This window comes from Ursus americanus, chromosome 34 (genome assembly GCF_024610735.1).
Source record: "Ursus americanus isolate L20-20 chromosome 34, mUrsAme1.1.p, whole genome shotgun sequence".
Lineage (NCBI taxonomy): Eukaryota > Metazoa > Chordata > Mammalia > Carnivora > Ursidae > Ursus > Ursus americanus.
This window is the reverse complement of record NC_142160.1, coordinates 10,586,543-10,601,634: the sequence shown is the minus strand read 5'-3', so window position 1 is coordinate 10,601,634 and position 15,092 is coordinate 10,586,543. Positions and strand designations below refer to the sequence as shown.

At 42.1% G+C, this 15,092-nt stretch overlaps 1 protein-coding gene across 4 annotated transcripts in view; it reads right to left on the bottom strand.

Annotated features, from left to right (window-relative positions):
* The window catches only part of PIP5K1B (phosphatidylinositol-4-phosphate 5-kinase type 1 beta), a 295,798-nt gene that overhangs the window by 170,547 nt on the left and 110,159 nt on the right, over positions 1-15,092 (bottom strand). For all 4 annotated transcript variants that reach the window (XM_045772497.2, XM_045772498.2, XM_045772494.2 and 1 more), the window contains one exon: positions 8,649-8,717. In XM_045772497.2, coding sequence (XP_045628453.1) covers positions 8,649-8,717 — 69 coding nt within the window. The remainder of the gene's footprint in view (positions 1-8,648; positions 8,718-15,092) is intronic.

The window sequence follows — 15,092 nt, the reverse complement described above, 5'->3', positions numbered from 1 at the left end:
TTTTCATCTATAAAATAGCAACAGGGTTGTTAGCAGATTAAGTGAGTTAATAATTCTTAAGTGCTCAGACAGATGCCTGGCATATGCTAAGCCCTTGATAAATGTTGCTCTTCTTATTAACAAAGCTTTTAAAATTGCTTCCGATGGATAATAACTATGCCTTTCTTTGCTGAATTAGGTTTCCAGCTAGAATAAATTCAATGGAATTTGATACGTAAGATTCTTCTAGCGACCAATGACTCTAACTTAAGTAAGCAAAACTTATGAATAAGCACATCCTATTAGTGTTTGTGAAGTAGAGAGAAGACCAGAACCTAACCGATGTTGCTGGTCTTCTTTTCTGGAATCCACAATCAAGGATTCTAGAATGTCTCACTTCTGTGTTCTCAAGCAACTTCTAAGAGATACCTTTACAAATGTCTGTTAAGTGTCCAGGCAAGGGAAATGGGGTGGTAGCGATTAAAATGCAGAAGCGAGGAGCGCCTGGCTGGCTCACTCAGGGGAGCATGTGACTCTTGATCTCAGGGTTGTAAGTTCGAGCCCCCTGTTGAGTGTAGAGATTACTTACAAATAAAATCTTTTAAAAAAAAATGGACAAGCCATAGGCCTTGGGACAAGAGACTTGCTGGCCAGATCAGAACCCCCAAGATGTGAAGGGAGGCATGCAGATCGCCTGGATATATTCAGCCGTTTAATTTGAAAGCAAAAGCTACGTTGTGCCTTGAGAGCAGGAGCTCCAGTTTAGATGGCCCAGCAGGTTGCAGAAACACTGAAAACCCCAGGCGCCTGCCTGCCGTGAACACCAACCTCAACAATGGAGTCGTCGTTATTGCCCCGAAGAAAGCTGTACAGCACGTTTCGGGTGTTCTGGGGACACCAATGCAATGTTTAATGGAATCAGGGACAAAAAAAAAAAAAAAAAAAAGATGGAAATTCCATAGTTAATCAGAATGCCAACGTGTAGCAAACCTGAGTGGCTTAACATGTTAGACACTCCCTCCAACGTGTTAGACACTCTTAACATGTTAGACACTCCCTCCTCCCTCAAAATAGGTCACTTAGAAATGAACAAGGCAAGGGAACACCTTGATGGGACAGTTTGGCTTCTCTTCCTATTTGAAGCTGCCTATTGTTTCTGTTTAATTACCTGAAATATATGGCTTGGAGGTCATAAAGGCAGATCTGTGATCACTTGCTTTCAGACTTAGTGAGGAAGGACACAAAACCATGGGTCACACTATACGGAAGCGGCAGGGTTTTGAGAGAAGATCTGTGCAGGTGGGTGGACGGTAATGGCAGATGATTCTCCATGCTTCTAAACCTAATGGGATTATTGAAAAATTTCCCTTCTCTGAAAGTGACGTACCTCATCTGCTTGCTGCTCAATTTAAAAGAAAAACATAATGGCAGCCCACCCTCAGGAGCACAACCTTTTCTTACTCTGAAGCCCAGCTAGAGAGAAGGCCACAGAGTCCTGCCCCAGCACTCACTGTCTGCTCTCCCATGCACAGGCCAGGCTGGAGCCAGCAACCAGGATGCTAACTGACCCATCTCCTCAAGAGCCCAGCAACCAGGATGCTAACTGACCCATCTCCTCATGAGCCCAGCAACCAGGATGCTAACTGACCCAACTCCTCATGAGCCCAGCAATCAGGATGCTAACTGACCCAACTCCTCATGAGCCCAGCAACCAGGATGCTAACTGACCCATCTCCTCATGAGCCCAGCAACCAGGATGCTAACTGACCCAACTCCTCAAGAGCCCAGCGACCAGGATGCTAACTGACCCATCTCCTCATGAGCCTACCTCTGGGGGAGACAGTCACATGAGACTGCCTTGCTCAGTACTAACAGAACTAATCTGACTGGAAATCAGAGGCCGAGGGACCTCACTTTAGCTAAGACAGACAGTGATTTCACACACTGGTATTCTACTTTTTCCAGGATGAGTCCAATCCTCCCTGCACAGCGAGGCAGTCAGCATATGTATTAATGACACTCCATCAATGAGAAAAATGAAGATACAGATCAATTACAGAAAATGCCCAAGGTTATAGAACCAAGATCTAGAAGAGCGGCACTCACGTCCACCCTCTTCTTAAAAGGATAATTTGGTTTGGGCAAGGTTGTTGAGCCCTGCCGCTACTAACATTTCAGTAATTCCCTGTTGCGGGCACGGTCCTGTGTGTTACAGGACACAGTACGGCTGGGCTCCACCTCCTACGTGCCAGTAGCACCAGCCCTTCAACTGTGACAATCAAAAATGTCTCCAGACGTCACCAAATGTTCCCTGCGGCGCAAAAGTGGCACTGGTTGAAAACCACTGGGTTAGGGTATTCTGGATGAAGGTGACTAGGAAAAACAATGGGAATGCCAAAGGATCACTCTTTCTAGAGACCACTGTGGTTGCTATTCATGAGAATTGCTGCCCAGTGCACAGGAAAACATGCCTCAGTTAAGCTACAGAGTGGAGCTCTACCAGGGCACAAAGCAAGTATCTTGTTTTATGGAAGTGATGGCTCTCTAGATTGTGAAGGGAAGGAAGAGCAGTCAGGGCATGGGACATATGTCAGCCCCCACTCCCATCTTAAAATGTTATTCATTCCATTTTTGAATAGGTAAGACATTCACATGGTTCAAAATTAAACATATATACTGGTATATATAGACACGTGTTCTCCAACTCAAGATTCCCACCACCCAGCTCTCCCTGGAGGCAGCCAATGTTACCCGTGCCTGTCTGTGTTCCCAGAGAGATTTCATAAAAGACCTTGCATTTAAATAAATGCTTCTTCTTAGATCAAAGTATCTCTGAGTCATTACCATACGTTTAAAAGGTCATAAAAGTCGTCTTTCCTTCTAATGTGGTAAGGGCTGGCATTATTCCCTCTTACCCCATCACTGTCTACTTCCACTGATAGGGAAACTGGCTGGGACACTAAAATTAAATGAACAACTAAGGCCTTAAAAACAGGACACAACAAAATGGAAAAAACTAGAGAAAGTGGGTCAAGGACACTGGGTCCTAGTTTGCCATTCTGAGGGCTGCTATCAAGTGTGCTGGTCATGGTGGAAATCAGGTAGAGAGAATGATGGTTGGGGTGTTGGTGCCAAAGACAGGCAACCTCTTCGTCCAGGGGGGCCTGAAGCACTCATCCAAACCAGAATCTCCAGGGGGTGGGGGTGCTCCAGTGGGCAGGCCAGGATGGAAGGAGGAGTAGAAAAGGGAGGGGCAAGAGGTCTGGAATGCTCACCCTGGGTGGAGCCTTGAGAGAGGAAGAAAGGCAAATGGTGGTAGTAACAAATGCCCGGGTCAGTCCATGCCCAGCTGATGGGGGAAACGATGACCAATTCCAATGAACAAGTCATACAACTGGGACATCACACGGCCAGAGATTTTAATCATCTCTGTGACAGAGAACTGCAAGGTGACCTGGGTAAGTCACTGAATCACTCTGACATCTCTTTGTTATGGAAGAGTGGGGGAGGAGTGGGCAATTTCTTCACGTATAAAACAGAGCAAACTCAGATCTCCAGCATTAGAATTTTCCCTGAGCTTAGAACATTGTTAAAGTGAACTGATGGCCTGCCTTCTGCGTCCTTCGAAGTTTCTTACCTTATGAAAGAAATTAAAAATGTCTTCCTCAAATTTCTATAGATCTAGCAGTGGTAGCACATTTCTAGTAGTTACTCTGGACACTTTCAGCCTTCATTGTGATTTGTACTGTTATTTCTTCAAGTCATTAATCTCCCAACCAACATTGTGGTACTTCACTGCGCTGTCCAACATGGTAGCCATTGGCCGCATATGCTTATCTACACTGATATTTAACTAAAATTAATGATTCATTCCTCAGACAAACCAGACGTAGATTCCAAAGCTCAACAGGTACATGCACCTCGTTCCTACTGTATTAGTGCAGATGACAGGACATTTCCATCATTGCAGAAAGTTCTAATGCACAGTGCTGGCCAAGAACACAAAATTCACACCCCTCAAAATAGCTCTCAAGGCTACCTGTCACTCAGAGCCAGCCCATACCCCCCAAATCACTTGTACTTTCCCTAAACACTGACACTTAGCTTTGTTTAGGCCAGCTCGCCTCTTCCTCCAAGAAATCATGTTCAGCCCTGATTTTGTGCCTGTGCTCATTGGATTCCCCATCCCTGAAACAGATCAATTTGCAGTCACTAAGGAGTGGGATTTTCCATCATGCCAGAAGGCAATGGGGCATCCATAAAATCTGCAGCCCAGCAAAATGCTCTTGCTAATGAACGAGTTCAAGAAAGGGCCTTTTCCCCAGAAGACTGTAATGAGCTTTGGGCTCGTCAGCACTTGCTAGAGGATTACGTGAAATGCCACCTGCTTTGGCACTTCATATCAATTTGAGTCATTATTTAATTTTTTCATGTGGGTCTTTTTTATCTTAAATAAACTTGTGCGGTCATAGAGGGGAGGGAGCAGGTCTCACACACATTTCTTCTGCATTTCCCTTTCTTCCTACCTCACGTCTTTACTCAAACAGTGCAGGGGTTGCAGATGGACCATTGTGTGAAGGTCAGACGTGATCAGTAGTGTGTTGCATTACCCAGAGCATAGTTGTGAAAAATTCTGAATCAGTTGCCAACCTTTAAAAACTGGGAGATGTTGCATCAGAGTGCACGTTTTAGTTTCTTGAAAATCAGTGTGTTGGGCAATCCTGGGCGAGGACTCACGCGTGGCTCTGTTGGACGGCATTGTGCACGCGCTACTTGCCCCTTTAAAAAAACTGCGTATTCTCCTGTTGACCACTGTCCCCTGGGTAAGTTCACTCCCGTCACCTGCTTGGCCGCCGCAGGCTTTTGTGTTGACAGCTCTTTTGGAAGACACTGGATAAATGAGCTGAGAATGGAAATACTACACTCTGTAAACACAGCCAGGCAGCCTTTAATGCCTGCCTTCATGGCAACATGCTTGTCTGAAGCAGGTAAAGTCGACATTCTTATTTCGGCTATGAGCCGGAGACGTGAGCCTCACCCACTGATTTCAGCTATTCTTTGGCTTATCGAGAACTGGTCATGGATTAGGGAAACAGTCAACTGAAAGAACAGAAAGCAGCCAGCTTCGGTAATCACGTGCAGATAATCAAGACTCAGAGGACAGCGTTGTCCCATGAACGGTGAGTGTTCCCTAAAAACATGTGGAAATCCCAGGACTCATGATGCTGAGTGTGGCTGGCAGCTGTCCAATAAATCTGGGGCTCCAGAGAGGAAGCCCAAGCCTCCTTGTTAACTCTAACCCATAGTGATTTCTCCTCCTTTGAACCCTTTATTACAGACTACTGTCTTCTAAAGTTGTTTTCATGTCTTGTCCCTCCCACTCAACCCTAAGTTCCTTATAAACTCCTTTGATATCCTTCCCCTGTCCAGCACATTAGGTCAAGGGGTTCTTCACCTGGACTGCCTTCAGTCAGAGGCAAAAACCCAATGGGTCATCAAAGCTGCTTATTAAAAAGGTGCATACCTCATGGTCAGGCCTTTAGGACTGGGAAAGACATTCACTTCCAAGTATTTGTAAAAAGGGACAATATTTAATGAAATGCATGGTGGCCTTGAGGACACTCATCTAGTCTGTTAGTTACCTTCCTGGTTGTTTGTCATTTGCACATTGGCCCAGCACAAATTTCGTCTTCATGAAGGTCATGCATAAAAAATAGTAAGCTATATAGGATCAACTCATGCACCATGCTGGTAGAGACGAGAGAACAGGAAGCAAAACCACCATTTGTTGGAAACGTTAGTCCAACCAGCTACAGGCCCACTAGTCATAATATTCAGTCCATATTTGTTCACCTTGTCTGAATCACAAGAATGTTCCTCGTGCCCTTAAGTCAAGATTCACTAAACTTGAGAATTCTATCCGTGACTAATTTAATGACTCTCTCATAATAGAAAATGCAGTTAATTTGACATAAACTACATCTTTATGAGCCTCTGTAGGTTTGTAAAAAGACATGTTTCCTCTCTAAATGTACATAAACCATATGTTGACCAACCCGTGCTCAAATTATGCCAAGGAGCAGAGCCACATCTGGTTTCCAGAATGTACTTTCTACTCATTGCTGAAAAGAGGGATGATATTTGTTTATCTCCCGCTATCTGCTATGTCTTCCACTGTCCCAATTTTTCAAAACTCACACTCGGTGGTTTCTCTATCCCAGCTTCAAGTTCTTTCATGTGGGAAATGGTTCATCTGGGCCCAGAGACAAACACATTTCCAACAGCTAGTGAGGCTCTTATCAGCTCTGGTAACTCCATTATGAACACCCCCCGTTTGAAAATCTCCTTGCTTCATGGCGAAGACTTAAATTGAGTAGTTCAGCTGAGCTGTCAGCTGTGTAAAAACAACACTTTCTCTGCGTAGCCCCTTCTTCTTCCTCTGCGTATCGACACCATATTTATTGACGACTAAAGACTCAGGCACTATACTGTCTTTTTGGTGCTTTTCTCAGAGAAGCTAAATATGCCCTCCTCCACTGATTATCTTCCTCTTACATCAGAGAGCATCCAAAAGCTCCCATTGCCACCACACACTTAAAAAACAAAAAACAAACCATTGGTGTTTTTCTGTCAAGTTTCCTGCCTCTTCTCTTATTTATTGGATTGGAATTCCTTGCAATCTTAATATCTGATTTTTAGTTCTTATAACCTTACCAGTATTGCAGAGTCAAATACGCTATCAGAGGTGCTCATCGTAGAATCATATCTGTATTACTGAATATCTGCTTTACTAATTTGTGGTCAAGACAAACTGCACAAACCCCAAGATCTCATGGTCATGTTCCTTGTGTTACTTCTGCATCACTAAAGAAGTCCTGTGGGTCAGAGGTCAGTCAAGAACAGTGCATCAGGATGGTGACTGAGAAAACCACCCGAAACAGATGTGAAACAGTGACAGGCTGGCAACTTGACCATCTCTCTGCTGGTTCTCATGCTTGACTGAATTTATAAGGAGTCTTGGGTAACTGAGATGGGATTTGGTTTTCTACCTGTGTCTACAAATAAGTAACAGGGTACCGCTACCTGTGGCCAGATGGACACATTTTATACCCTATAACCCGACATCTGAGCTCTTGAATCTTCCCCCTACTCTGCCCCAACCATGTCATCACTTTGGGCAGCAACTCCCTGGTTATATTTCTACGTGTGGCTGAGAGGAAAGTCAGAAGAAAAGATTTATCAGGAAAAAGGGCAGAGTCTCCCACATGAAAATGGAGCAGGAAATATCATGGTAATTCCATAACCTGAACACATGGTTGGATCAGAAGGTTCGTGCACTTTACGACAAAACGTCTTGCGAGCAATCGTGAAAGAGTAAAAGGCAAACAGAAAAGTTAAGATAGAACAAACTTTCAATACACAAACCTTCTACTCCCAAGATGGAAGGAGGGCACGGACTTTTAGAAGTAAAATGAACAGTCAATTTAAAAGCAGAAGCAGTGGTGCCTGAGAAGACATACTCCCCAGTAATGTGTTTGAACAGTAGCTTCCTTGCCAGGAGCCAAGAATTTATCGAAGTCAAAGAGTAGCAAGGTAAGATACCCTGGAAAGTCTGGAAGGGGATTTTCGTGAAATGGGCTGAAGACAGGGAATCTGAGAGACTTAGAAAAGGGATGGGACAGAATTTCACGCTCCAATTTTTTTTTTCAAAATACAAAGGTAAAAAAAATGTGTAAAATTTTGGTGGGAAGCAACAAGTCAATTAAAAGATTCACATATGCGGGGCGGGGGGTGCCTGGGTGGCTCAGTCGGTTAAGTGTCTGTCTTCCGCTCAGGTCATGATCCCAGGGTCCTGGGATTGAGTCCCACATCAGGCTCCCTGCTCAGTGGGGAGTCTGTTTCTCCCTCTCCCACTGCCCCTTCCCCTGCTCATGCGTGCGCTCTCTCTCTCTCTCAAATAAATAAAATATTAAAAAAAGATTCACATACTCGACACAGAACACTGCACACACATAAGGAATAAGGGTCTTCAAATAACTCCCTTCTGTCAACGTTCTCTATACAGCACTGTAACTGTGGTAGGTAGAAAAACGCCCCCGCCCACCCCTGCAAAGACGTCCACGTCTTAATCATTGTGACCCATGAATATGGTATATGGCAAGGAGGAGTTAAGGTTGCAAAAGAAATTAAGGTTGCTAACCAGCTGATTTTAAAATCAAGGGATTATTCTGGATTATGTAGGAGAGCTGCAAGTCCTCACAAGCATCCTTGAAAGGGTCAGAGTGATACAGCCTGACAGAGATTCAGCGGCCTTTGCTGGCTTTGAAGCTGGAAGGGAATTGTGAGACAGGGAATGGAGCCAGTGTGGAGAAGCAAGAGAAGCCAAGGGAACGGACGCTCTCCTAGAACCCCCAGGAAGGAACGCAGCCCTGGAGACACCCGGATCCCGGCCCAGGGAGACCCGTGTCAGCCTTGTGACTACAGGATCATACATCTGTGTTGTCAGAACCACGGAAGGTGTGCTAATTTGGGACAGCAACAAGAAACTAAGGCAGTAATTCACACACAACTGCTTTACAGGGAGAAACAGCCGAGGAGAGATTAACACTCCAAGCAATGAAAGTGTTCCTTTCTCTGAGCTGAAGAAAGAAAACAAAACAGCCACTCACCTTTTTATAAGTTTTTTCTTCATTCTGTTTTCCAGGTGTGGCATCTCCATTTTCAGCAGCAGACGACATCTGCAAGAGCCAAATGGACCTCTGTGAATTTACAACTCTATTCTGAAATACCACAGGCTAATAATATTGTTAACTGGAGAATCTAGTTTGGTTCATTATGTTTTGGGGGTTATTGCTGCAGTTTCCAAGAAAGGAAGAGATTTCTCAGAATCTTAAAAAAAAAAAAAAAAAAAAAAAAGCTGTGTCCCTCAATCTTTCTAAACTAAATTTTGACCTCTAAATCATTTTGGTGGTATACTTTATTGGCCCCCGTGTGCTCTCACAAAAGTGGGATCGATGTCCCAGCCCAGATCATGGGTACAAGTTTCTTCCTATAAAGTCTTTAAAACAACAAAAACTTTCTTCAATTAAAGATGCTTCCTATAAAAGCATTTGGAAAGTACCAAAAAATAATCAGAACAAAAAAAGTACTCAATTCTACTGCCCCCCGGGGTAACTCCACTCTTCACATTTGGGCATGTTTATTTCTACCTTTTGTTCCGTGCACATTATACTAAAAATATTAGGATACCATCTCGACCCAGCATTTTTCAATGAACACCAATGTAATATGCATTTGCTCACTTGATTATGAGCAGCTCATCGTAAGAATTTTTTTTCTTTTTTTTTTTTTTAAAGATTTTATTTATTTATTTGACAGAGAGACAGCCAGCGAGAGAGAGGGAACACAAGCAGGGGGAGTGGGAGAGGAAGAAGCAGGCTCCTAGCAGAAGAGCCTGATGTGGGGCTCGATCCCATAACACCGGGATCACGCCCTGAGCCAAGGCAGACGCTTAACCGCTGTGCCACCCAGGCGCCCCAAGAATTTTTTTTTTCTAGTTGCAAGAGACACCGTTGTGTGAGCACAAATATGTGTTAATACGTCAGTTAATAATGCCAATGTTGTTATTGAACACTACATCTGAAACTAAGGATGTACACTATGTTGGCTAATTGAACTTAAAAAAATAATGCTAATATTAAAGGATGGGGAGGTGGTCCAAGGGATTTGCTTCTGTGAATGATACAACAGTAATTATTTTGTGCTTCTATTTTTGTCCAATTTCAATGTTTTCTTAGATTCCTAGAATTACAAGGCCATTAAAAAGCATATGAGTAAATTTCTTTCCAAGAATATACCCATTCACACTATCACCAGTGAGCGGGAGCTCGTTTCATTACATGCTTAGAGGTATTATTTTAATAATCTTTGCTAATTTCATAGGTGAAAGAAAGCATCTGTCGATATTAATGTGCACTTCTGAAAATTATTGGTGATGGTTAACACGGCTGGCATATCTTTTTTGAGCTCTCTGTGTTTCTTCTGAGTTTTCTGTTACTGTTTCCATTTTTCTATGGGGCTCTTAGTGTTTTAGTTACTGATTTTTACCTATTACGTTATGCTTACTAGTGTTTTTCTTATTGATGTTTATGTATCAAGATAATTAATCTGCCTGCAAGCACATTATTCATGTTTTCCATGCTCCTGTCTTTCATTTTATAATTATGACATAGAGAAGTTCTACGTTTTTCATACTCAACACTATTGATTACCTTTGTGATTTCATCCAATCTTTTAGAGCAAATATTTTTTTTCCATTGGGATGTATTAGATCTTTAAACATGTTCCTTCCACTTCTTAATGCTAAGAGTTTTGCATTTAACTATTAATTCATTTGAATTTTTAAAGCCAGTTACTTACATGGCAAACAAGGATAATGACATAATCAGGGAGCCATGACATTTAAGGGTCTTTTTTTTTTTTTTTTAAAGATTGATTTATTTTAGAGAGAGGAAGAGAGCGCAAGCAGAAGGAGCATAGGGATAGGGAGAATCTCAAGCAGACTCTGTGTGGAGCTCCACGCAGGGCTTGATCCCACAACCCTGAGATCATGACCTGAGCGGAAACCAAGAGTTCGAGGCTCAACCAACTGAGCTATTCAGGTGCCCTGAGGGTCTTAAGTTGCATGAAGATGAGCAAGGAGGGGTAACTTCTGACTTTCTTGTAAGCCTCTGAAGCACATGTTATTTTCTTTCATTTTTTTAATAAGAAAATTTTTTAAATTGAAGTATAATTGACACACGTTATATTAGTTTCAGGTGTACAACATCCTGATTTGACAAGTCTGTATGTTATGCTACGCTCACCACAAGTGCAACTATCATCTGTCACCATATAACACTGTCACAATACCACTGACTACATTCCCTATACTGTGCCTTTTATACTCTGACTTATTCCGTAACTAGAAGCCTGTGTCTCCCTCCCCCCTTCACCCATTTTACCCATCCCCCAACCCTTCCCCTCTGGCAACCAGCAGTTTGTTCTCCGTATTCATGGGTCAGCTTCTGCTTTTGCTTGTTTATTCATCTGTGTTTTAGATTCCCCATATAGGTGAAATCTCGCTTGGTGTTTGTCTTTCTCTGTCTGACTTATTTCACTTTGCATAATGCCCTCTAGGTCCATCCACAAATGGCAAGATCTCATCCTTTCTTATGGCCGAGTAATAGTTCATTCTGTGTGTGTGTGTGTGTGTGTGTGTGTGTGTGTGTGTGTGTGTGTGCCACAACTACTTTATCCATTCATCTACTGATGAACACTTAGGTTGTTGAAGCACATTTTAAATCTTGGGCTTTTAATAAATAGAGTGTGTGTTAAACCTAAGAATTTGCTAGCCATTTTGGGGCACCTGGATCGAAGAAAATTAAAGAATGGAATAGGGCAACCTCACCAGACCTATTGCTCCCTGCCCCTCATTCTCTTGGATTTACATTTCCATTTGTGTCCATATAACTAGCTGAATTATAATCTGTCCATTATAATACAGACAAGATGTTTCGCATGCTACAGCAAAACACTCACACTGTATCTGCTTAGCATATTTTTAAAATAACTGATTTTCTAGTCTCTTCATAATATTTTGGTGAGGTTTGAATATTATATAGGGGAATTACAAAATCTGAAAGGTCTAATAATAAAAGGCTGAGTGTAAAAAAACCAAACCAAAGCACTGATCGTGCCCTGCAAAAGCTCAAATTACATCTTTGTTTTAAGAATATATAGGTATTTGGGGCGCCTGAGTGCCTCAGTCCATTACGTATCTGACTCTTCATTTCGGTTCCTGTTGTAATCTTGGGGTCCTGGGGTTGAGCCCTGGGTCAGGTTCTGCGCTTGGCGCAGAGTCTGCTTGAGGATTCTCTCCCTCTTCCTCTCTCTCTGTCCCTCTCCCTGCTCTTTCTCTCTCTCTCAAATACATAAATAAATAAATAATAGATCTTAAAAAAAAAAGAATATACAGGTATTTATTTGATAATATATCCTTGAAAAGGCAAAGATTTTGATAACCATAAAAGTTACAGAAGAAATAGAAAAAGTAAATGATCTCACTACTCACAATTCTCAACTTCTCATTGTCAAAATAGATCATGAACAAATGTAAAGGCAAGCGACAAGATGGAAATACTGGCAGGGAATGTGCGTGGAAGCTTAATTAAATTGTGCGAAGCCTGTCACATAGTCAAGGGCAAACCTCCTACAGGTCTCCCCTTTCTCGTGTCAGTTTCAATTTTTCAGTCTATTTCATTCCCAACAGGGTTCTGCCGTTTCTTCCACCTTAAAAAATGAAAGCCTTTTCTGGATTCCACATCCCCCTCATTTTTTTTTCCTCCTTGTGTCAAAAGTCCTTGAAAAAGATGTTGCTCCTCTCAAGCCCTGATTCCTTTTCACATATTCTCTCTTTAATGCACTTTAATCGGGTGTTTGCTCTCAGCACTACCCTGAGAACCACCTCCTTGAAATCACCAATGACCTCCATGTTGCCAAACCCAATGGCTAATTCTAAACCCCCATTCTGCCTGACTATCAGATTATCAACATAGATGATCGCTCCCTCTTCCTTGACTGATTTTCTTCACTTGGCTTCTAGAGCACATACTCTCTTGTTTCTTACCCACACCCTCCCTGTACCTCCTCGGTCACTTCTCAGTCTCTTCAGATGGTTCCTCTTTCTATCTCTATAACCTCTTAATGTTGGAGTGTCCAAGACTGACTTCTTGGTTCTCATCTCTAGCCATGCTCTCTTTGGACTCTCCAATTACCATCTAGATCTCTCTTCTGGGCTCCAGATTTGCATATCCAATGGTCTTCTCGGTATCTTCACTTAGATACCTGACAGACATCTCAAATTGTGCAAATCTAAAATCCTATTCTTGATATTCCCTCCTAAGCTTCCTTCACTTGGACCTTCCCCATCTCACTTCATGGCATCTCCAACCTCTTGCTTCGCAGGCCCCAAATCTTGGAGTACTCCTTCTCTTATACCATGGTCAACATGTCAGGAAAGCCTCTGAAAGATGTCCAGAATCCAGTCACTTGTCACCATTCCTGCTGTGTGTTCATGGGCAGAGTCACCGTCTTCTTATGCATGTGTTATCCTTAGTGGGCTCCCAACGGGTCTTGCTGATGCCACCCTTGCCCTCCGACAATCTGCTCTCAGCCAGAGTGATCTAAACCTAATCTTTAGGCTTTAGAGTGATCTTTAAACCTAATCAGATCATTTTACTTTGCCCTTAAGACCCTACAGTGGTTTCCCATTTCACCCAAAGTAAGAGCCAAAGTCTTACAATGGTTGACATGGCTCTGTATGAATTACCCATCCTCTTCCCATTCCTCCTCTGACCTGCCCCCCTCTACTTCAGACACTCTTCTGTTTCTCAAACACACCAGAATGCTGATACATTAAGGTTTTTTGCTTGAGCTATCCCCACTGCCTGAACAATCTTCCCCAGACACCTGCTTATCTCCTTCAGGTCTTTGCTCAAATGTCAACTTCTATCTGATGCTTAGCCTGACGATCCTATTTTAAACTACAACCTATTTGGCATCTCCCTGCCCCCATTTCCTCTTAACTCTCTTTAATCTTCCTTCTTTCCTCCCTCCTTCCCTTCTTTTTTTTTGCCCATAGCACTCATCAGTGTCCAACATACTACAGAGTTTCCTTATTTATTACAGTGGGTTTTTGTTTCAGCCTGTCTCCTCCTGAAGAACTGAAACTCCACAGAGGCACGGATTTTAGTCTGTTTTGTTCACTGATGCACCTCAAACACTTAAACTACACCTGGCACATAGGAAGTGCTCAGTAAGTATCTGCAGAACAAATGGATAAATAAATTGATAAGAAAGGTAATAGCACCCCATTAGATCAATGCAGGCAGCATCGGATTCCAACTACTTGGGTGGAAGAGAGCTGACCCCCTGTAGGAAGATAATAAAGACATAACTTAGGGGTCCAACATCATCAATCACACTGTATGCAGGATTCTTTGGAAGGTGCCAGTGGCATGGCGACTGTGGATAGCTGGCATGGAATAAACGGCCATGTCATTAACTCCTTATAACTTTCCTCATCACTGAAAAAGACTTAGACTGTACACGATTCAATAGAAATCATCTCCATGTAGGATTTAAAACTTTTTTTTTTAATGTAAAATACTGTGGAATATGCCACGTTTTCATTTTCCTGACATAACCAGCTCTCAAAACTCTCTGCAAACTACTTTGGAATGAAAGTAAGTTTCAAAATACACGAGGAAGGCTCTCTGATTTTTTAAATCAAATGTATAACTGTTCATTACCTTTCAGTAGTTTTAAAATTTAAAAGTAACTTTTAAATTTAAAAAAGTAATATTTGTTTTAAGTAAAACAGGTATTTTATTTGAAAAAAAAAGAATAAAACTATCACTTTTAATCCAACTACCCCCAAATAATAATTGTTAATATTTGACTATTCTACCATTTGATCTTTTTCAAATGTCTGTTTTGTTTATTTTTAACAAAACTGGGGTCATACATTATATACAAACTTGCACTTGCCCTTTCCACTTTGTCATAAACATTTTTCTGCATCACTAAATATTAATTATAAAAAATGTCTAATGTCTAAATAATTCTATCATAAAAATGCATCATGGTTTGATATTTATTAGTGGACACTCAGGATTCTTTCCATTTTTCTGTTATAAATAAATCTGTACTCTGTGTTCTTATGTTTCCAACTGCAAGTCTACAACATCTGCCAGAGATTCTTCGAATAATGTCTACTGGGTAAAATATACCTACTTTCAATCTCTACCAGCCACAACGGTTTTCCCTTAAAATCACAGAAAACACTTGGCCAATTCTGGGCAAACAAATCATTTTATTTTGCATCTATGATTCATGGTAAGGACAGACATCTTTGTCATGTTTCTTTGGTTCTTTGTATCTCTTTGGTGAATTATCTCTATGAAGCTCTAGCCCATTTCTCTCCTAGAGTACGTTTGTGTCTCCAGCTTAGTGCGTGCTAATGACAGTGAGAGCTGGATTTTCTTCAGCCTTCAGCTGTGGACTAGAAGCAA